Here is a 24,884-nt window from a genome sequence, read left to right as displayed (position 1 = left end):
ACGATTTTTAAGTTATTATTATGATTTAACAAATTCTTACAACTTTCTTATGTGAATATTAATGAGTCTTCATTGACAATAGATTGTCAACTGTCACTTTGACAACTTTTCACATACAATAAAATAATTATTTTTTGTTCAACAATTACACACATAATTACAGCATGTATATTGCTTCAAATGCTTAGATAATAATGCTGTTGTATAATATAAACACCAAGCTCGTTAAAACTAGAAAATTTGCCATCACTATGTAGGTACAATTGCTCAATTCTTGGTGGTCTATGTCAACCTGACATTGGCTAAATTATTTTTTTTATGAATATAGTAACCATATTACTAATATAACAATTGTCAATAAAATCATGAAAGTATTACTAACTTAAATCAATAAATATTGATTTAAGTTCTTTTTGTAGACAAACCACCGACTAGACAATTCACCACACCTGATGGTTATTGAACGTCCTTAGAACGTTTGCTTATAAATTTTATACTTATGATATTAAAAACAAAAAAAATGTGTTAGGTACCTCATAACAACTGATAACCGGATCTTCGCTTAATTTTGCACTGTGCTTTCCGTGGGCATAAAAAGAATAGGGAATTCCCAGGCCGAAGGGAGTCGTAGGAGGGAACTTAGGGCAATTACTAGATGGACACTCCTTTGCACAGGATACCGGCTAGATTATGGGTACCACAGCGGCGCCAGCCGTTACTTCGTGTTTCGCTCTGAAAGTCGCCGTTAAATTACTGGTAAATGAGACTAAAGATCTTATGTCTCAAGGTGAAGAGCGCAAGAATCCTGAGCGGTATTGCATTGTAATGGGCAGGGCGTATCAATTAACATTAGCTGAACGTCCTGCTTGTCTCGTTCCATCTCATAAAAAAATCTAATAATAATTCATATTAATGTGAACACCAACGCCGACATGTTGGATTTTTATATTGTGATTTGTTTGATTCTTACTGTAACAGTATTTGGGACAGAATTTATCGGTCACTACAAAGTCAACAGACATATTTGCATAAGTTATATTCACTCGCACTTGGCATGTGTATTCAAAGATTAATTCTTATCGCGATGGCTTAAATTTTGGGTTTTTCTGTAATTCTGAGCGGACTCACACACCTCGTCATTTTTCTCATAAAAATACATTGGAATTCTACATATTTATTTATTTACTTTATTTGAGAAAAAAACATAAACAAAAGATTAAATACACATTAAAATTATAACTAGCTAAAATAATTGCAATTGTTCCTTTGGAACGTTTCACTGAGAACATAGATGTTAAAGGTAAAAGCGACATCTGCTTAGATGCAAGTGTGCATGGGTAAGTGATAAGTGATCACCGCCACCCACATTCTCTTGCAACACCAGAGGGTTCACAGGAGCGCTGCTGGCCTTTAAGGAGTATGTCGTATCGTCCCGGAAACACCGAAGGAAGAGACGAACAATGACAGTACAATATTGTATATTTTAATAAAAAGAGCGCAAAAAAATAATGCTGGGAAAGTTTCTTGCGCCCCTTCTCTCTCAAAGCGCCATTTGTTTCCGAAGCAGTAGTTACTACTACTGCTTAGAAGTGACATCAAAAATAATTCTAAAGGAATCAATTTCTGAGAAAGAAATGAAGCGACTCTACGCAGCCTAACAGCCAAAACACATGGTCGGATTTGGTACGGCCGGATGAGCGGACGTTCCGGTGGGCGAATCACACGGGTTGGTCGTGCGTCGTAATCGATACGGTCCGAAAGGTAGTATTAATAATTTTGTGCGATGTACAATGCAGCATACTATAGAATATGGTCCGCTACCGGACCGCGTCCGATGATGCGGCCATACCAAATCCGATCATGTGTTCTGGCTATAACTTTCTCCATCTAGCCTAGCACGCAGTCGATCCGAGGCTCGAGTTAACTTCCGAGACGGCTCGCGCCTGTGAACTACTAATGTGGAGTTCAAGGCTTCGCTAGAAAAACTGTTGAGCTACCAGCATAGGGGAGGTTTTAAGACAGTAGGGGGTGTCCGAGCCCGACATATGGGCCCTGCTTCTTAAGCATTCAGCCTAAATATGATAATGAAAGAGAAATTTGACTTTGATAATTTTACACCTAGATAGAGGCTTGCTGCTAGGTAACCGATGAAAACAGGCCAGTTTTATTACTTTTGTGTGCGGGACAAGCTACGTCTTATACTCGCGATTTGTATGTCACTTTATGTTAGTGTGCGTGCCTTAGACAGCTGTGAAAACGTCGAAAAAATAGAATTTAGAACTAACCTCTATTTTGAGCAAATCACGCACACTAACACAGAGCGTCATACAAATCGCATGGGAAAAAAGGTAGCTTGTCATGCACACTAAACTAATATTCCTGGCCTGTTTTATCGGTTGTCTAACAGCAAGAGACTCTATCTAGACATATAAATGATCTAAGGCGCATTGCTCAAAATAGAGGTTAACTGTCAACCTCGACTTTTTTCGATGTTTTCATGGCTGTCACAGTCTATCTAGATTCTACATGTTTAACGGCCATTTTCAATAACGTATCTCTATTTACGGATACATAACTCTCAACGTGTAATGACAAGATCTTATCTATCCATAGTTATGTGCAGTATAGTTATAGTCCAATGCCTTATACCGATAAGTTATTGAAATGTGATTCAACGTATAAGGATAGATTTGTCTTACCTCTAGTATACTTAACCTAAAGATAGATAGATTATTGAAAGCGGCCGTAAATGACCTAAGGTGTGTCTCCTCTCGAAAAAAAAACAGCCTAACGCAATATTAGCTATATATAGGTAGAGACGTTTTTAAAACCGCATTTTGCATTCAAATTCACAAAAAATCGAAGCCAAAAGCACTAACACAAATGCAAGCGATGGATTATGAAATGGGTATCATTATTATTTCCTTTTAGAATATTAATTATCAGAATAAGTTGAAAGTTAATTAATATTGAGTAACAAATGCAGTTTTTAATTGTAAATGAACTGTAGATAAATACAATATGCATATTTAAAAGGAGATATTTTTTATAATCTATGTTTTGACAGGTGTTATTGGTTCATAGCTCCGTTGTTTTATTTTAAATTTTTTAATGGTTTTGTTTATATCTGTCCTGTTAATGTAGACGGTTATATCTATTATAATATGTAAATATTATAATAGGTATAAGCATTCTCATAGTTTTAATTAATTTAAAATTTTGAAATACTATTTTTTTTAATATAATATATTGCTTATTAATTTTGCTAAAACTCTGTTTGAGTTCGTTTGTTAATTGTTCTCGATTTGCACCTATAATTGGGGTGTCACTTAAATTGTTATATCTGTGTTAGTTCTTAAGGAATTGTATTGGTGTTCACCCTATTGGTGCAATTAATAAATAAATAAATAAATACTTAGTCTGGCCATAAATACTGTTACAATTAAAAATAAACGAAATATTACATTTGAATTTGGAATCTGTCATTATTATGTGATTGTTCATAGAGTTTTCTCATTTTGGCGCCATTACATTGTACAATATTTTGCGATGGAGTGGGGTGATAAAGAGAACCGGATCGCTGCAATTGCATTACACAAAGTAGGTATGGAGCCAAATGCAATTTTTAAAACTCTCCATACGCTTGGTATTAGTAAAATGTTTGTGTACCGGGCTATTAATAGGTACAATGAGACCTCCTCTCAAAGGGTTTAGATAGCGTTTTCGTTGAAAGCACCGAGAAGGCTTATTTAAATCCAGAAGGCTCCAACCAATAACATTATTCTATACAAATATGTACACAAAAACTTATCAAATTATATACTAAAACCTTCCCTGAGAACCACGCTATCCATTGGTGAAAACAGCATGAAAATCGGTGCCATAGTTTATGAGTTTATCGCGATCAGACAGACAGACAGACGCAGCGGAGGATTTTGTTTTTATAATAATACTAGCTGTCCCAGCAAACGTTGTATTGCCAATTAAAATGATAAAAAAATCCATTATTAAAATTTTTGGGTTATTAAAAATAGATGACGACCGATTCTCAGACCTACAAAATACATTATACATCACTTCAATACATATTTGAATAATTTATCGTACTACAATAATTATTGTATTCGATTTCCATCTTGCAAGCCTGTTGCGGATCTGTGGATGGAACAGAATAATATAAAAATTGTGATTAAAAATAGGGGTTGGTGATAAAATGGTACAAATTTAGGATTGTATGTATTTTTTAATGCCACATTATAGAAAAATAAAAACATAAATAATGTTCAAAAATTAAAAAAAAATGTTAAGGGTGAAAAACCCTTTTTAGGGATATGAAAAATAGTATATATATATAATAGATAGTAGCCGATTCTCAGAGCTACTGAATATGCATACTATAAAATTTGGTAAAAACCAGTAAAGCTGTTTCGGAGATATAAGGTAACTAACATTGTGACACGAGAACGAGACTCGACAGACGTTGTTCTGTGCATAATAAATATAAGATTGTTTTTTATGTATTTGTCAATAATTTTTCATAACATGAAGAATTATTTCGTAACATATGCTCCTTGTCGTTATAATGAAATTGTTTCACAGCGGAACTGTCAAACCGTCCGTCAATAAATTCTCTCACAGAAAATTTGTCCATACAAAACATATATTGAAAATGAAAATAATTAAGTCCCAAATCGAAATAAAAACTATCCTAACTCTCAAGTTGGACCAAACTGCACTCCATGAAGTAATCCCCATTTAAATCCGTTCATTAGTTTAGGAGTCCATCGCGGACAAACAACGTGTCACGTAATTTATATATCTTAAGATTATATAGTAATAAAATGGCAGGAGATAATTAAAATAGGGTTTGTGTATGTATATTGAGTAATTTCCTCATACCGACTTTGTCGATATTATCGGCAAGTTTTAAGTTCAAGTTTATGATAAGAATTCAATACATTGTATAATTTACAGCGCATTATAAGATTAAATTGTAAATAAGACCATGTGAATAGTTAAGTAGGTATGCTGATATTAGATATATTTTTAAGATATTCAAATCATTTCATAGCTATATAACTATAAAGCATTAATATTTTTTTAAATTTAATACTTTATACTATTCATTTTCTGATAATAATTAAGTAAATGGTAACTAAAACGACGTTTGTTGCGCAATTTACATTATATTCTGTAGTTATATAATATATTCAGCTTTATTCATAATGATTTTGTGTTATAACTAACTAGCTGACCCGGCAATCGTTGTTTTGCCATATAAATTATTTTAGAGTTAGACCGTTTCTTGGACATTGCAACATTACTTTATTTTTCTAAAATAAAAGAAGCCTAAGTTACTCCTTATTACATCAGCTACCTGCCAATAATAGTCCCGTCAAAATCGGTTCAGCCATTTCAGAGATTAGCCGGAACAGACAGACAGACAAAAATTTAAAAAATAAATTGTTTTGGTGTATATACATGTAGTAAAAAACTTATATATATATATATAAAATCTAAATATCTCTAAAAAATCTAAAGATATAAACTATAAATATTACAAACAGACACTCAAATTTTATTTATAGTATATAGATATATCTTCGCTGTCAACTCATTTAAACAATATCTCGTTAACGCGAATAACAATAGAAATGCAATTACTATAACTGATTTTATGCAGAATTCTTACTATTAATAATAATAACATTCAACATAATATTATGTATCTTTTTCCTTGTCACATTAAGGAAATTAAATTTTATATTTAACACTTAGCCTTAAATTGTCCTAGCATACCTACATTAATTAAAGAAAATTTGAAAATGAACTTAATATTATAATTATTTTCTTAAAATTTATAATATTGGATAAGTATCTACAAGTCTGTTAATTATATGATATCGCTATAAATATTGCTTCATTGAAAGGTTTTTAGTTTATTCAAATTCAAATATTTTTATTCAAAATAGGATTTAAAATCACTTATTGAACGTCAAAAACTACCACCCATTCAAAAGAGACTGCATCAGACCTGAGAAGAATGGGCGCAAGAAACTCAGCGGGTTTTTTTTTTAATATAAGATATGGATTACAATGTGATATCGTACAATAAACATTTATAATTAAAGAGCCTGAGGGTGTTCGCTGTATTCCCATTATATATTCTTTAATTTGGTTAGTTAAAAGAGTAATATTGCTATTAACAATACTACAAATATTTTAATGTAATGAAAATAAGGCAAGTAGACGTTTAAATAACTAATTGAAGTCCGCAGTGGGTTCAATGTACCCGGGCAATTAGCATTTAACACTAATGGTTAGATCAAAAAGCGTTAATTAAAACTTATTACAAGAAATATATTATATCACTTAACGAGGCCATTAGACGTAAAATCATAAATTCATCATATTTGCTGTATTACATACAGTTCCGTTTTGCGCAAATTAAAACATTATGTTTACAACTTAGATTACTTATATGCTTAGATAGAGTCCCTTGCTGTTAGACAACTGATAAAAACTGGCCAGGAATATTAGTTCAGTGTACGTGACACTTTGTGGTAGTGTGCGTGAACTGCTCAAAATAGAGGTTAGTTTCTAAATTCTATTTTTTTTCGACGTTTTCACAGTCATATGTATACATGATCTAAAATTTACAATGTCTATTGCTAGAATTCAATACAAATAAATTCATACAGTTAAATTCGAAAAGATAAATGAAATACTAATAAAAAAAGCGATAAAGTATGTTTTGTTTTATTATGGGCCCTTAAAAGTATGTATAGATTAAAACTATTGTATTTACGAACATAATACGAACTCTACATTTGTTTTGAGAGAGCTCTGTGTACGATGCAAATCATAACCTAAAATGTCACAGATAACCTATTCAAAATAAATTTTGAACCGAATTCCTTTACAAACGCACAATAAACTTACCGTTTTAACTTCATTGTTGGATGATTTAGCGTTGGACATCGCCTTTATCATCCTGCTAGAGTTATCCAAAAGACACTTCTGAATACTCATGATTCCGTTTTAAACACAGAACTATTCACATCATACAACACGACACTTAACCCATATGGATTGATTTGATGGTAAAACTATGATTAAGTAAACTCGCGTTAGGTTATATCCATTGATTTGCGTAAGAAAGTTTTGCTGTTACCGGGAGCGGTAGAGACGGTCTGCTCGAATCGCGTTTTGAGCTCGACTAGGTCGAGCGGCCGTGTCGTAAAACCGCAGCTATGACGAAACAGCTGTGAGCATCGCCGCTATCCACCGCAGGCGCCCTTCGATACTCTCGAACAAAGAACATTTGGCTTGGCTTGTTTCTCTCGCAAAATATCCTGCAGGACTATATTTACGACTAACAGCACTGCATCAAAGTTTTTAAAATTCTGCCTGTAAATATAGACTTATAGAATTCTAAAACTCTATAAAACATATTTGTAGAGTTTTAATGTACACACTGATTAAATTTATGTTATTTTATTTTATTTTTACAATTTTAGGTAAACTTACAAGGCCAATTACAAGTTTCTACGTTTATATTTTGTGTTACGATGTATTTAAATATAATAATATCTAGTGTTATTGTGTTATAATTATTTCAAATGTTGATTAATGTTCAATATAATTTCATTAGGTAGAGTTTTGAGTATTTATGTGAAATTATAACGAAGGTGAATTTTTAAAATGGATTGACAATGTCTGTTACATATATAACAGATTTTCGTATATTTAAGTAGCGACAAAATTGTAGAGTTGAGGGATTTCTAATAACTTATTGGTATATTATTAATGTTTGGCATCAAGTAAAATATGAGTGTTCATTTTATTGACCTTATTAGAATTTATATTTTAATAGAGCTCTCTGTGCATTAACGTTAAAGATTCTTTATTTGTTGCCTAAAGGCTTACATATTTTAAAGGCTATTGACGATCGAGTTATAATAAATTGAGTTATATTTGTTTTTTTTTTTTTTTTAAATGTAACCATTTATATAGTAAGATAAAGTTTTCTAGAGTTCTCTATTTTCTTTTTATCTAAATTCAACGAGGTCTACGATGAAGTTATAATGAGTAAGCAAAAATAACGAAGTTTTTTTACTGAACATAGAATATCAGGTTATAAATAAACCCAAGTTAAATAAATAATATTACAGGATTTCTATTAAAATATTTATATAATAAATGTAGAGTTTTTCGGTGTGTTTCTCAATAAAAATGTGAATATAAAATATGAATATTATTATAACTAAACAATGAAACATCCGGAATTCAATGCATTTTACAATATTCAAGTAAACAATTATTACAAAATGAGTCAGTTCATATCTTGTAGTCTTAGATTATGGATTGGTCTCCGCTGCGCTCTTACTAGATACCGCAGACGTAGTTGCAAAGTGCGGCAACTCATACTATGCACAAGTGGGCGTACTCGAGCCAGTCTCGAACAATGTGTGACGTGTACATACCACATGTTCTGTTAAAAAGTTTAACAATAATATAGCTAATAATTAAAACTAAAATGCCGGGTTGCTTTGTAAGACTTTGTTAAAATAATTCTCCAAGAAATAAGAACGACACAGGGATCACATATCATAAATCAGTATTTTGTATTTTATTAATTTCAATGTAAAACAACACGAAGTGTATGTTACAAAATTAGAAAATGCAATTGAGTATCAAGATGCCACGCACACAAGCATCTAATAGTTGCTGTAATAAAAAAGCTATTGTTCTCAGGTAGTCCGGTATCTAGTTAGAGCGCAGCGGAGACCAATCCTTAATCTACGCTTGTTCTCGTTTCTGTAGTCATAATGCAGTCTAAAAGTTTATACAACGAGTAATATAAATCAAAGCTGAATTCCTTTTATCAAGGAAAGTTTAATGCACTCCATTTTAATTTGTATTTTAATACAAAGTTTTTAGACATTAATAACCATGCGATATTTTATGTTCTTAATAAAATTAGTTTTCTTTTAACAATATTTAATGTATTCAAACATTAAACGTTTCTCATATGTTTTTATTAGTTTTGATTTGCAGAAAACTTTTTTAAGCTTTTCGCTATAACCTTAGATATTTCATACGTCTGGGATAGAGTCTGTTGCTGTTAGACAACTGATAAAAACGGGCCAGGAATATTAGTTTAGTGTGCTTGACAACCTACGTCTTACACTCGCGATTTGTATGACATTTTGTGTTAGTGTGCGTGAATTGCTCAAAATAGAGATGAGTTTTTTCATGTGTAATATTTTTGTATTTTCTTTAATTAACGCGAGTGTTACACATATAAATAAAATACTTTTTAAAGGAATAAAACGCGTGTAATTGTAACTGTACCTTACGTTTGGAGTTTATCGTAAAAGTTACATTTTTATTATAATTTCAACTGACGTTTAGTTTTTTTTCAGAGCACGATTTCAGGGGAACTGCGGTTGACAGGAGTCGAGAATAGTATATTTTGTCATAGTTGTCATTTTGAAGTTTAGCGCCATTTGTTGCCTCGGAGTTGATAATTGCTGTAGACAGATGGTTTTTAGCAAATTTACTGACTGTGTCCTCTTCTTTTTAGTATGTGTAGTTTTAGATATTAATTTGGAGATTATTGGATCCCAGGTGATAGATAATTTTAGCCCGTTACACAAAAATCTTATGTAAAAATACAGTTACAATTATACGCGTTTTAATCCTTTAAAAAGTATTTTATTGAAGATTATTTCAATCATTTAATTCATCCCGAACTGCGGCAAAATAAAAAGAGATGTACATTTAACTTTATCATTTAAATATCTTTTTTTAAATCGGATCATAAACGGGGAATAAGTAGGTAGAAAACATACAAAACTGAATGAAGATTCTCGAACGAGAGAACCAGGAAGTCGATAGTGAACGTGTTTTTTTTTTATTTGTACTAGCTGCTGCTCATGACGTCGTCCGTGGGGAAGCGCTTATGTTTTTTAACGTTGTGTCGATGATTTATTTATATTCATAAATAAATTGAACTTTAATCTATTCAGTAGTTTTCTTCTGTACGCAGAAAAAAAATCTAGGACATACCATGAGAAGCAATATTGAAAAATAGACAAAAAATATTATAGATTGGTATCCAAGACAAGGGAAAAGGAATCAAGGAAGATAACCCATTAGGTGAGAAGATGATTTTAAAAAAGTGACTGGACCGACGTGGAGACGATCTGCTCTGTACAGATCACAATGAAAAATTCTGGAGGAGGCCTTATGTTAAAAGAAGAGAGAACGATCATGAAGATTATTAATATCACTTAGATTAGAATATTAATTAGATTAGAGTATTACTTAGATTAGAGTATTACTTAGATTAGAATATTACTTTATTTTTTATTTTTATGAAAATAAGGGACAAGACGAGGTGGACGTTCAGCTGATGGTGATTGATACGCCCTGCTTATGACAATTCAGTGCTGCTCAGGATTCTTGAAAAACCAAAAAATTCGGAGCAGCACTACAATTACGCCCGTCACCTTGAGACATAAATTACCCAGTTATTTCACTAGCTACGGTGCCCTTCAGACTGAAACACGATAATGTTTACACATTACTACTTCATGTAGAATATAACTTAGATTAGAATATTAATTATATTATTATTTAATATTTAGATTATATAGTCTAGTCTCCTAGTCTTGCCATGAATACTAAAACAAAGAAAAAGAACCAAATTTCCATTCATTCATGCACTCACGCCTTGTTTCCGTCGTGGTAGGCAGAGACAATAGAATGTCACTTATTTCTATCACTACAAACAAATCAAAATCAGTTTATTCACGTAGATCACGGAAATGACACTTATGAATGTCACAAAAAAAATCTAATTGAATCTACCGCTACTTCGTAAAGGGTTGCTAATGAGAAGAAGTAGCAAGAAACTCATTGCCACTCTTTTATATCAAGATTTACATTTAAGTTCATCGATTTACAAATCATTTCAAATTACAATATAATATGTAAAATGTAAAATGATGCAACAGACACACTCAAACGTCAAAGATTCAATGTCTTACACGAGTAAGTCAAAAAAGTAAATGTAAATTAATACAAAAGTTATTGAGTACAGTCTGTAGCTGCATCATCCACATACACCATAAATAAATAAATAAAGGTATTCTGTGAGCGTTTTATAAGCGATTATAAATAAGTAAATATGTATATATATCCATACATATATACACACACAATAACTTTTAAGAATCTGAAACCGAGTGTCCGGCAACAGGATCATCCTGCCACCACAAGCAGCGCCCGTTCACTAGCATGACGCATGAGCCAGCCATCGCCTCCCTCAACCATAGTTTAGGGAAAGGGGCGACCCGTACCATGTCGCCGCCACAAGCAGTGACATTTAAGCGAGCATGAAGAACTCAGCAAACAATAATAAAATATAAACAATATAATAAACCTCACGCGCTTCCTCTACATTCATTACTCTTTTCATACATGCTCGCCGGTTGCGGGTGCTCCGGACCTTTCCTTTTCGCAAAACGTCCCCAATTTGGTCGACGAATGTTCTACGAGGTCTCCATCTTTTAAAATACGCGACATGGTTCTATGTGCTATCTTCATCTCCAGACATAAAATCTTTTGGCAGGATTTCTTCAAATTCTTTCCCTTACTGCTTTGACCACCATTTTCGTACGAACACTACGTGGACGGCCAGATCTTTTTTATCACAAACAGAGGTCACATTGTTTCATTGTTGTCTCATTCATTCACATGAATAGCCCAGTACACAAACATTTTACTAATACGAAGCGTATGGAGAGTTTAAAAAATTGCATTTGGGCTCCATTCCTACTTTTTGTAATGCAATCACAGCGATACGGTTCTCTTTATCACCCCACTCCATTTTAATATCGCAAAATATTATACAATGTATGCGCCAAAATGAGAAAACTCAATGAACAATCATATAAAAATTACAGATTCTAAATTCAAATTTTTATATTTAATTGCAAAAGTATTTATGGCCAGAGTAAGTATATTGTACTTATCTTCACATTATGTGGAATAAAGGCTTATTCGTTCAATCATTTGTAAAATACACGCCAAATATACTCTTAAATAATATTCAATGTAGTAATTAAGCATTTTCATGTTAAACTTAAAGAAAATGAGACGGCAATCTCGGAAGCTAACTTAATTTAATCCTGTAGGCGGCCCATACCAACAGAAACACAGATTTCAGAGCGTTAAATAACCATAGTCTATAAATCTTCGTTACCTACTCGGGTGCTCACACGGAGAACTAGACACTGTTTATTAAACAAACATGTTTATCTCACATATATGTTACACTGACTTTGTTATTTGAAGATATTCTTCCTTAGGCGCGTTATGAAAAAAATATGAGAGTGAACTGTAACACTCTGTAACACAAAAGTAACAGGTTGAAGTTGGTTCCTAAAATTTTCTGACGTTTGCATCATTCGTTTTTTTTTTTTGGTTTCTTCGTCCATTATTAGGACAGGCAAAGAGTTCAAGCACATACAGCCGTTCATTATTTAATAATAATTATATTGTCAAAAGCATCTTTGCAAGATTTTTACAAAATTATTCTTTCTAAAACGTAGAATAGCACGAGAAATAAATAATTTTAATGATTTTTGCTTCGTTAGGCCAAAGAAGTATAACTTCTTGCGTGCATACATAAGTACACACATACTTTTCTTTTGGATAGTTCCATTGACGTACAATAAATAACTAGACTCAATAATTCAATACAATCACGTCCAAATATTGTCTAAATCAAAACTCTGCCTACGCGTGTACGCAAAGTTTTCGTGCAGTTGTGTTTCGACCGCGCTTTGAATACAAGGCCACGCAATGACAAAGTGTTAAGTGAAAAAATGGCCAAATAAGAACATATCTAAACTTAAAAAGGATGTCGTATTTAACTGGACGATTTTAATCATTTTACTAAATAATTAAATTTAAATTACTAAAATAAAATATTCTTGCCTCGTATTCGCGTCCGAGCTTCTATTTTTTTTTTTTTTTTGAAATTTATTTGCAGGAAACATTGTACTTAAGGTGTTAACAATATAATGGATAATCCAATATGTTTCGTCAATTGACATGCAAAGTATGTTACAAAATTGTCTAAACACTAATCGTACTGTTATATTGAAACATGTCGGATTTCACAATGATATCAATAATATTTATAAAATGAAATTTTAATACTTATATAATATTAATAATCTAATGAGCGTATACTGACTTGATACTTTGAACATTACTGAAATAAGATGTTAATTTGAATGAATATTTTAATGTTATTTGTATAAGTTAATACAAACGAATATACAGTCCTTGTTACAGTTAATGCAGTCCTTGTCCACTCAAACTACATTGCTGTCAAAACTAGTCGGAGATATGGATGCCTTGAAGGAACAGAATGCTGAAATTCAAAAATCTAACCAAGATATACATAAAATAAACGAAGAAATTAAGGAATCTATTTCTTTTATGAATATCCAATTTGAACTCCTAAAAAATGAAGTTGAATATTTGAAAAAAGAGCGGCAACAACAACAACAATATATTACAGAACTAGAGCGTAAACTTCTAGATACTGATCACAAATCTCGCTCGTCTTGTATCGAAATACGTAATATTCCGCCACTTGAACAAGAAAGTGTTAGTAAGCTTAATGATCTCTTATGTAATATTAGTCAAGCAGTCGGATTACCTATTTCCCCAAGTGACCTTCGTGATGTGTACCGCCTTCCTGGAAAAACATCCACTACGCGACCTATTATTGTGGAATTTTCCACAGTACTAAGAAAACAGCAGTTGCTATCCTTTGTGCGAAAATTCAATTACCAAAAATTGGCTAATGATAAATTAAACACTAAGCTGATTGGCCTCCCCGGGAATCAGAAACCTGTGTACATAGAAGAAAAAATACCATCAAGAACTAAAAAACTTTATCTCCAAGCCAGAGAATTTCGTAAGAAGAACAAATACGCTTTCTGTTGGTGCTCTAATGGCAATATTTTCCTCCGGAAAAAAGAAGGAGATAAACAAATCATAATTAGATCAGAGCAGTGTCTAGTAGATTTGCAGAAAAATATATTGTGACTTTTATTAATTAAATTTCAAACGGACACTTTTAATTTTAAATCTAGTATTTCCAATATTATTAATGTTAAATTGCTACTGTGTAATAATAACTCACACATGCACTACACACACAATATAACATATATCCCACAACTTAATCTACTGACATTCAAAACACACAATCTTAATCTGAAGTTAGCATTATGTAAGGTAAAAAGTCAATATCATTTTATACCAATAAGTTACATGACGTGTATAACTACACTCCAACTACTCTCACAGATATCACACAACAGCTTTTGTTGCAACAAAAGCACTCTCATATGCATGTTTATATTATATACTAAAATGGCCACACATAGAACATCAGTGTCTTATGACTACCATTCACAATTAACTCACTATGGATAGTTTAAATAATCTGCACGAATTAGATGAGATACAAACTGCAACCTCAATTAAATGTGATATTCAAGATCTATCTAAAAATGTAAGTATTTCCCACAATAACTTATATAATATTACTCAAAACATTAGAAGTATATACAAGAACATTGATGATATCCAGATAACGTTATCGCAACTTAGCTTTGAAGTTGATATTCTAGTCCTAACTGAATGCAGACTAAATTTATACTTCCTATCATACAGTTAGACTACTTAATCAAAATGATGGAGTGGTGGTTTATGTAAAAAGTAACTTGCAGGTCCAAATACTAGAATTAGCTCTTTGTGAAGCAACTGGACTTCAGATTGTGACCTCTAATTATACTTTACTTGGAATTTATCGATCCCCATCCTACAACAAAGCTGATAACTTTATTTCTTCCCTCAATTCATGTCTTGAATCTATCACGCATCACAAAAATATATTTATTCTAGGCGACATAAATATTGACCTTATACCTACTCAGACTGAAAAAGCCCATGAACGTCGGAATAGGCTTGAATATTTAAATGTACTATCTTTTCATGGTCTCTTACCGGGCCATACTACATCCACGAGAGAGAATAGCTGCATCGATCATGTCATTCTCAAACTAGAAAAGAACGAAAATAAAGCTTATGTAGCTGTACTAAATACTACAGTAACAGACCACAACATGGTGGTGTTGATTTTAACAAAGCATATCGCACCCTTATATCCACTGACGTTACTAAATTAAATATATTTAATGACCCTAATTTATTTTCTAATTATTTAATAGAAATGATCAAATCTGCTATCCAAGTAAACACTAAACTCTCAGTGATATCGCACACTAAAAGAATATTGAAGCCATGGATAACGCCTGGAGTTTTGCGTTGCATCAAACTTCGAAACAATATGCAAATTAAACTGAGATTAAACCCACAGAGTCTTATTCTAAAATTAACCTACAAACGTTTCCGAAATTATTGCACTAACCTCATAAAGAAGCTTAAAATAAAATACAACAAAGATCAAATAAATAAGTCCCTAAGACACCCTAGAGCTCTCTGGAGTACTATAAATGAAATAACTCATTATAAGCCTCCTAAAACTAATAACATCGAGCTACTTAATATTACTCCTGACCCACAAAACTCAGTAAATCTGATTAATAGAATCTTTGTTGAAAATGGACAAAAGCTGGCTAAAACAATTATTGAGCAAACTGGCTCCTACCAAAGTCCCTCTATACATCATTTTCATTCATCTTCTTTTGTACTACTTGATAGAAGAGATCAACAGCATACTTATGAGTCTTGACTCTAGAAGCGCTCCTGGCTGGGACGGAATTTCAACGAAATTTCTAAAGCTCTCTAAAGATTACTTGATCCCACTTATAACAAGATTGGCTAATCTCTGCTTTAAATCAGGTATTTTTCCTTTCTCTCTAAAGCGTTCCATTGTTACTCCTGTGTACAAGAGTGGGACTAAAACTGATGTAAACAATTATAGCCCTATCTCTATATTGTCTGCTATTTCAAAAATAATAGAAAAATTAATTAACAATAGACTTCTTAAATACTTCAATAAATATAATATTATTTCTAATTGTCAATATGGCTTTAGAAAAGGTGTTTCCACACAAGACGCAATTTTAGGACAAACAAAAACTATAGTAAGAGAAGTGGACAAGGGCAATAAATGTCTCGCAGTTTTCCTAGATTTAAAAAAGGCCTTTGACACAGTTTCTATTCCCATTCTTGTGCGCAGATTGGAGGACCTGGGCATTCGTGACAAAGCCCTCTCTCTCCTAAACAGCTACCTAAATGACCGAATACAGGAAGTTAAGGTTGACCTAGACGACACTGTTTATTAAACAAACATGTATACCACAGCACAATGGAAAATGTGAAATTTGGCGTACCGCAGGGCAGTGTCCTTGGCCCGATACTCTTTTTAATCTATATTAACGACCTATGTAACCTCCAGATCGACGGGGCGAGTATATTCACTTATGCTGACGACACAGCCATTGTTTTCTCTGGTATCTCGTGGGAAGCCGTACAGAGGAAGGCTGAGATGGGCCTTGAAAGAGTCTCAAATTGGCTAAACCAAAATCTATTGTCACTCAATATATCAAAAACAAACTATATATGTTTCTCTCCACATGACAGATACCAGCCCGTTCAAGACTTCTATATCAGAAACCATTCATGCTCCAACCCACACGATTTGAATTGTAATTGTCCCTCCATAGAAAAGGTGAATTGTACCAAATATCTCGGCATCCTGATTGACCAAAGGTTAAGTTGGCATTCCCAAATAGAACTGGTCATAACCAGGGTGAGAAAACTTATGTGGATTTTTAAAACTCTGCGGCACGTTATGAATAGCACAGTCCTTAATAAAATATACATCGCTTTGGCTCAATCAGTGAACACCTACTGCATCCCGGTATGGGGCGGCGCAACTAAGATAAGCCTCTTAGAATTGGAAAGAGCTCAAAGATCACTTCTCAAGGTCATGTACTTCAAACCTTTAAGATTTCCAACTGATTCACTCTATTTGACTTGTAATCTTTTGACAATTAGGAAACTTTATGTTCTTAACATCATTTCAGCCGTCCACAAGTCACTTCCGCTAGATCACGCCAAATTGATCAGTAGAAGAAATGATAAAGTAGCAGATACCATTACTGTTCGCACTACTTTTGCTGAACGACAGTTTAGTGAATGTGAATCAGTGTTCTTATATAATAAAATAAATCGTGTCCTAAATATATATCCTATGACATTACATCTATGCAGAAAAGCTTTAAATAATTGGCTGACTTGTCTTGCTTATGATGAAGTGGAAAATCTTCTGATCAGACTGACATGATAAACACACGCATTGTATAGATGGACCCAATCAAAGGTCCAATTCAAACCCACATCCACACACTCACTCACTCACTCACACACACACACACACACACACACACACACAGACACACACATACACACACACACACACAAACACACACAATTAATTGTAAATTGTAAAATTTGGTTTTTAATCATTTCTGTTTATTTCTATATTGTTTACTAAATAAAAAGTTATCTGCTAAGGAAGTTGCGAGATATTCCCAATACAAGTGTCCTAAGACAACTTACTGGGAAGTCTCAACCACTAAAAAGTGTATATGTAATCTTTGAAATAAACGAAATTTATTATTTATTATACAACGCCGCTCGAACATTTTTGACGCCCTTTTAATAGGCGATTGGAAAGTCTATTTGTTTATTTTAAACGTCAATGTATATAGATAAGTCTCGAATCTAGTTCAAGAAAGAAGTTAGATATGTCAATGTTGAGGTTCCATTATTTTTTAATAATAATTTATTTTAATAATAAAACGAAAGAAATTAATACAATAAATTTTAAGCATTGCGTGATTTTTAGCCGATTGGTCCATCATGTCTCAAAAAGTATTTTTTAAATTCTGTTTTAAATTTGTCTCAGTCAAAGAGTCCGTCAAGTCACGTGACAATTTATTAATCAGTCTAGGAATTGTGTTGGCTGTATGCTGGTAGAATTCGATTTAATTGTATAACTATCGAGTACATTCCACGTTCGACTATACTTATCTAACAAATATAGGTTATATTGGCTGTAAACAGTCATATTACCCTACTACAAACTTATCCTTGGAACCATATCATACGTAGATTGTCCGAAAAAATCCTTTTTTACAGCCTAAAAATAGATTTAATTATTATTACTCCACGAGAGATTGAATCAACCTTACACTGAAGTATTTCACCGAATGATTGACCGTTGAGGAGTGATTTTTAAAGAACCGATTTTTTTAAATGAAAATAAGGGTACGAGACGAGCAGGACGATCAGCTGATGGTAATTGAAACGCCCTGCCCATTACAATACAGTGCCACCAGTGTTTGTGTGTATGTGGTAAATGTGTGTATGTATGTTTTACCAGTGGGAGGCTCCTTTGCAGCGGATGCCAGCTAGATTATGGGAACCACAACGGCCTTATTGCGGCCGTGAAATCAGTAATGTGTATGCATTATTGTGTTTCGGTCTGAAGGGCGCCGTAGCTAGTGAAATTACTGGGAAAATCAAACTTAATATCTTATGTCTCAAGGTGACGAGCGCAGGTGTAGTGCCGCTCAGAATTTTTGGGTTCTTCAATAATCCTGAGCGGCACTGCATTGTAATGGGAAGGCATAACAATTACCATCAACTTAACATCCTGCTCGTCTCGTCCCTTATTTTCATTTAAAAAAAATGTATTTTAGTATTTATAACTGTGTAAACTCTCCTTTGCAACTATACCAACCAAATAATATTACATTTTATACGTGGCGATCATATATATTCGCTATAATCTTATGCAAATATTGGGGTTGAGCAGGTTATCAACTGTAAAGTGGATCCTGTAGATGAAGCCACAACCTGAGAGTTGAACAAAACAAACAGAATTTTATAAAGAGGCGGTACTCGAACGGTTAGCTCAGTTGGTTAGAGCACCGGCACGGAACGCCATCGTTCATAAAATTTTGTTTTTCAAATTTTACTTGTGTATAATCTTATTCTTAATTCATTCATTTTGCCGTCATTTTACCCCATTGGTGCACAAGTACTCTACTCCTTCAATACGCGTTGAAAGCGTACGTAGCAAAGTTATGTATGTTTTACTTTGAATAGTGTCATTGAAGGGTAGGAACGATAGGTATCTTGCTACCAGGGGCGTGCATACTATATATGCAATTAGGCAGTGCCTACCTCGCGAAGAACCTAAATAAACATAGCACAAGTATTAAAGTTGATATTGTTAAATTTGATTCCTTTATTCTAAAACTAAACTTTTATGAAACACCCACTAGTTAAATTTTTTCAGAAGAATGGGCGCAACAAACTCAGTGCGCTTTTTTTTTTTCATCGAAAAAATATGTTTACAAAGTAATATTGTACAATTAAACTTATTACGTAATAGCCTGAGGGCGGTCGCTCCAATCCCAATCTGTGGTATCATTAAGAAAGTAATTTGTGTTATAGTAACCTTTACCACACAAACGTTTTTTATCAATTCTTTTGAATAACGTAATACTTTTGTTTTGAAAATTTTCTGGGATCCTGTTGTAAAAGCATATCATCGCCCCATAAAAGACTTGCTAACTCGACTTAGCCGAGTAGTAGGCATTATAAGCTTATGTCTGTTCCTGGTGTTAGCATTATGGTTATGAGTTATGACAGTTTCTCGCAAATTCACTTATGTGCCTATGAATATACATTAATAGAATAGAATAAAAATTTATTGATAACAAAACATTACATTATCAAGAACATATTGAGAAGCAACAGTCAAGATGTTAATATCTTTGAATTTTGCTCTCAATGATTCCTTACGGCCTAGGTTATAAATAGCGCGAATAGGCCTCTTCTGCAGCACAAATATTGTAATAATATCGGCAGCGCTGCCCCACAGCAATATACCATAGAACGTAATACTATGGAAGTAACTAAAGTATACAAGTCGCGCCGTATCTATGTCAGTTAATTGTCTAATCTTTTTAACCGCGTATGCTGCAGAACTGAGTCTGTTCGCCAACCCACCTCTCCGTTTAACAAAACACTTGCATCAACATTTTTGACATTTGGTACGGTAAATTTTATATATTTCGTTTTCTTACTATTTAACAATAGGTTATTAGCACTAAACCAGTACATTATGTCAGATAGAATATCGTTCACTTCGTCATACATAGCTTGGTTTCTTTTCCTTTTGAAAATCAGTGAAGTGTCGTCCGCAAACAATAATAGCTTATGTTTTTTGTCTCTATAAGATTAGGAAGATCATTTATATAGATAAGGAAGAGGAACGGTCCGAGAATAGACCCTTGTGCTACCCCCATACTGAGAGGAGTCACAGGAGATGCACGCCACTGCTTGCCACTGTCCTCTAAACAAACATTTATATGCAATAGGTGCCACAGATAACCCTCTATATGCCGAATAGTTTAGTGCTGAAGAGACAGCTGCCTGCGTTACCCTGGAATGCATTACAGAGATACAAGAGAATCTAAGTACGTAACGAATGCAATTAAAAATAGCAGCGTCGCTATTGCAAAGAATTTTAACTCTTTAAGAATGCCAAGCGCCTCGACATTGCAATGGACAGGGTGTCTCACTTTTATCAGGCGAACGTCTTGTTTATCTCATTTTAAAGCGGAAACTTCCTAAGGCGTGCTGATCTCTATTTTATGAGTAGGTATATGACTACGCTCGGCTTTGTAAGGCCTATCGTAGACGTTTTTATTTTTCAGACATTTTCCAATGCTTTATATCTAAAGTTTTTAAAGCAGGTTTCAAAATAATTTGCAGCTTGTTAAATTTTGTAACCTTTTATAAAATTTGAAAGACTTATTTGGATATAGTTTTAGAATTGAATGGTTATGAAACGGCCCCTTTAATAATGTTTCTGAAAGAATAGGATGAACCCAAAAGTCTCGATTGTTTTTTTGTATTTTTAGTTCGAAATAATACAATGCAATCTCTGTACTTTTGCCGACAAAATGACCATCGTATGCCGTCATCGTCTGTGAAATATCTGCCAAAGACTTTTAGGCACAATGCAGCTTTTTGTGTGCCGCAGACTCGATAGCACAAAAATAAAAAAAGAATTATCAAAATCGGTTCACCCAGTCGAAAGTTTTGAGGTGAAACATGAAAAAAAAGAACATTCCGAGAAATTGAGAACCTCCTCCTTTTTTGAAGTCGGTTAAAAAGTACGTCGTCTGTGATAGGTCTAACGCTTATTCGGGTAAATTTAAACAAAATTTGCTAAAGTTATACGTCACCTCGCTTTGAATTTTTTACACAAAAGAGTATAAACGGTACTAAAGTAAATACAAAGATTACAAAACCAAACCAGAAATCGTCACCGCGCTCAATAGTGAAGCGATGTAAACTACGCTGTAGCGGCTTAGAGCCAGTCCACACGGCGCGTTGCGTCAGCGTTGCGTCGACGCAGCGCTACCACTGCGTTGTTTTACATACAAATAACCAAGGTGTTCACACGGCGCGCTGCGTCGTCGCAACGCACACATGACGGACAGCAGCCCCCGAGACGAAGCGGGAGGGGGTGTACTCGTGCGACGTCGGAGCGTCAGCGCTCAGTTGCTTGTGCGTTGACAGAGAGGATACACGGAAGCTCATTTCGTTTTACGTTTACGTTTTTGTATTTAGTTTTATTTGCAGGGTAATTAGTTTTATTTGCAGGGTAAAATGAATACCATTGAAGAAATTGACATAGATTACTTGATTACATTGATACAGGAAAGGGAAATTATATGGGACAAGTCAAACGTAGATTTTAAAAATAAAAATTTAAAAACAAAAGCCTGGGAAGACATATCAAAAGTTTTATTTCCTGATTACGAGAATTTCACAGCTGAACGAAAAAATAAAGTTGGTGAGTTCACAGTACAGATATTTATTTTTTTTTTTATTTAAGAGGGCTTTCAAGATTTTCTTGCACCGCCAATTCCGCGATCAGTACAAAATTAATATCTCGACACTCTAAAATTTTAAAACTTAGGGAATTTAGATTAGCGTGAGTACTATTTTATTACTTAGCTCAAAACTAACCTAGACTACGCTGAGTAGGTATAAAATATTATTTTTTTACTGATCGCGGAATTGGCGGTGCAAGAAAATCTTGAAAACCCTCATAATACAATTATACCTTATTTAGCTGCCAAGGCAGAGTTCCTCTAGTCATAAAATAGGTCGCATATTGCTGTCTTATGACATTCGGTGCTGTCTGTTCTTCATGTACGGGTTGTATTGGGAGAAATTCATCAACACTTATAGCAAATTTATCTCTTTGTCTAAAACCATCTCGATCAGCGACAAAATTGTGTAATACACAACATGCTTTTATAATGTCAGTAGCGAAGTCATAGGACACGTCTATCGGTCTGTGAAAAATGCGCCATTTGTTAGCCATAATCCCAAAAGCGCATTCGACATATCTTCTGGCTCTGCTTAGACGGTAATTGAAAACCTTTTGTTGTAAGTCGAGATTTTGACCGCCATATGGACGCATAATATGTTTGCTCAGTCCAAAAGCTTCGTCACCCACAAATACATACGGGGTTGGTATATTGCTACCAGAGAGTGGCTGGGGTTGAGGTAGTGGTAAGTTGTTGTTAATCATTAGCTCGTACAGTTTAGAATTTTGTAATATGGTTGAATCGCATTCTTTTCCGTATGCACCGATGTCGACAAATACGAATTTGTAATTTGAATCCACAATAGCTAGCAACACAATCGAAAAAAAGGCTTTATAATTAAAAAAAAGTGAGCCACTATTTGCAGGATTACACACGCGGATATGTTTGCCGTCGATGGCACCAACACATTGAGGAAAATTTGCCTTTACATCAAAACCCCTCGCTATTGTTTGGAAACTTTCAGTTGTCAGTTCAGGGATGTTGTCTCGAAGAAGATTGGTCCATATAGCACGACAAACTCTTTGTATTATATATGCAATAGTAGATTTTCCCCGTTTGAATTTGAAATGTAAATCAGTTATTGAATTTCCACTTCCTAGGTATCTGAAAAGAAAATAATTATTATAATATGCATTTATGAGATAGATAGATACCCGAAAAAAAATACTGACATATTCAGACATCGATAGCAAATAACTTTCTCTATGTAACCAATTAATTCTAGAATCGCGAAAAAAATAGCAGCTGTTGCATACATTTTGATTCAGTAGGTATTGCTTTTTGTATGTAACAGCTGTTATATTTTCACGATTCCAGAGTCGGTCACATAGTGTTTGTTAACGATATCTGAATATGTCATTAAATTTTATCGAGAAATTCACTATGTATAAATTATTAAATCATGTTTACTATTGGTTTTGCAGGTAATGATTTAATAAAAAAATGGAGAAGTGTAAAAGATAATTACTTCAGATATTCAAAAAAATTAAAAGAAGCATCAAAATCGGGCTCGGGCGCTACGAAACTGAAGAAGTATCATTTATACAATCAACTCCTTTTTTTGAGAAAAGTGGAACAAAATGCCACCGAATCTAGCTTAGACTCGCCTAGAGAAATCAACAATGAATCTACGTCTACAAATGATGACATTACCACAGACAACACTCCGCGCTATGTTCCAGTCGCGCGCAAAAGGGCAATGCAAATGGATGAGTTTGAAAGAGAAGGACTAAAACTTCTCAAGGAGCCGGAAAATCGCCATATGTCCTTTTTCAGAGCTATATTGCCATCTATTCAAGAATTTTCCGACCGAGAAACTCTCCGTTTCCAAAGTAAAGTTATACAAATTATAGATGAAATGCGGTATGGACAAACATCATCATATGTGAGTGGCCCATCAACGTCTCACCAACCACCATATGGGTATCAAACAGCAAATTTTCAAAGTACATACATTTCTGATTTTAATAATTCAATTACATCTCCAGAAACATCTCAAGCAAGTGAAGAAACTGAATACGATTTTTCTAATTTGTAATTACTGGATGATATCTCTCTTAAATAATGTCTAAATTTAAAATTATGACAATTGCTGATTATTTGTGAGTTGATTACTCTCTTAAATAATGTCTAAATTTAAAATTATGACAATTGCTGATTATTTGTGAGTTGATTACTAATTAAACAAACCAAAAAAACTGTTATATTTTTATTACTTAAATATATTTATATAGTTACCTTAAAGTGATTCCCAGCATTTCTACTTGTTCCACTGGATTCCTCATATTAGTATAGTTTTTTCGTATGTGTGGTTCTAAGGACTTCAATAAACATTCGAAGCTGGATACACTCATTCTAAAAAAATTATAAAACTTCTTTTCGTCTAATAGCAACTCCCGATATTCTAAAAAAAAAACTGTCCATCACGATTTCTTAATGAAATGAAAGGAATGATCCAGTACCGTCTTGTGATCTTGCGTCGATTTCGGCGGTGACGTAGTAATAGGAGCAATGCTAGACGTCTTTTCCGATCCATGATTTGCTATAGACTGACTGCGAATTTTTTTCAAAATACTTGCCGCAACTGTGCGTCGCCGCTGCGCCGACGGAACGTTGACTGCGTCATAGTAACGCTGCAGCGCCCGTGTGGCCGGCTATGCGTCAAAATATTTGCGTTGCGACGACGCAACGCAACGCAACGCGCCGTGTGGACACGCTCTCAGTTTGTTATGTTGTCAATTAGCATTTAGCAATGGCCGACCCGCGAACTGTCAGTTATAAATAATTACGCCTTTGTGTGTCTGTTTGTTGTTCTCACTTGCAAAAATCGTACCA

The 24,884-nt window shown here is 33.8% G+C and overlaps 3 protein-coding genes and 1 long non-coding RNA gene across 8 annotated transcripts in view; 2 read left to right on the top strand and 2 right to left on the bottom strand.

The window, feature by feature from the left end:
• LOC126972044 (transient receptor potential cation channel trpm) overlaps positions 1–7,208 on the bottom strand; it is a 311,245-nt gene extending 304,037 nt beyond the window's left edge. For all 5 annotated transcript variants that reach the window (XM_050818611.1, XM_050818612.1, XM_050818613.1 and 2 more), the window contains exon 1: positions 6,943–7,208. In XM_050818611.1, the coding sequence (XP_050674568.1) occupies positions 6,943–7,032 (90 nt within the window). In that variant the 5' untranslated portion in view covers positions 7,033–7,208. The remainder of the gene's footprint in view (positions 1–6,942) is intronic.
• Positions 1–24,884, top strand: part of LOC126972118 (5-formyltetrahydrofolate cyclo-ligase) — an 86,047-nt gene that overhangs the window by 46,995 nt on the left and 14,168 nt on the right. The window lies entirely within an intron of this gene.
• Positions 21,820–24,251, top strand: LOC126972105 (uncharacterized). Its single transcript, XM_050818693.1, has 2 exons — positions 21,820–22,006; positions 23,474–24,251. The coding sequence occupies exons 1-2, from the start codon at positions 21,820–21,822 to the stop codon at positions 24,085–24,087; spliced, it is 801 nt and encodes a 266-aa protein (XP_050674650.1). The 3' UTR covers positions 24,088–24,251.
• Positions 21,943–24,765, bottom strand: LOC126972137 (uncharacterized). The gene is made up of 2 exons (XR_007731055.1): positions 24,512–24,765; positions 21,943–23,153 (listed from the first exon to the last, which is right to left on the bottom strand). It is a non-coding gene; the product is annotated as an uncharacterized LOC126972137 (long non-coding RNA).

This window comes from Leptidea sinapis, chromosome 25 (assembly GCF_905404315.1).
Source record: "Leptidea sinapis chromosome 25, ilLepSina1.1, whole genome shotgun sequence".
NCBI classification, from domain to species: Eukaryota; Metazoa; Arthropoda; class Insecta; order Lepidoptera; family Pieridae; genus Leptidea; species Leptidea sinapis.
The sequence above is the reverse complement of the archived record's forward strand: the minus strand, read 5'-3'. Positions and strand labels throughout refer to the sequence as shown.

What these genes read in the sequence shown, in the direction of transcription:
- LOC126972105 (XM_050818693.1), top strand. Translation starts at nt 21,820, where the DNA reads ATGAATACCATTGAAGAAATTGACATAGATTACTTGATTACATTGATA. An exon ending in TGAACGAAAAAATAAAGTTG is followed by an intron (nt 22,007 to 23,473) that starts GTGAGTTCACAG and finishes TTGGTTTTGCAG; the next exon opens with GTAATGATTTAATAAAAAAA.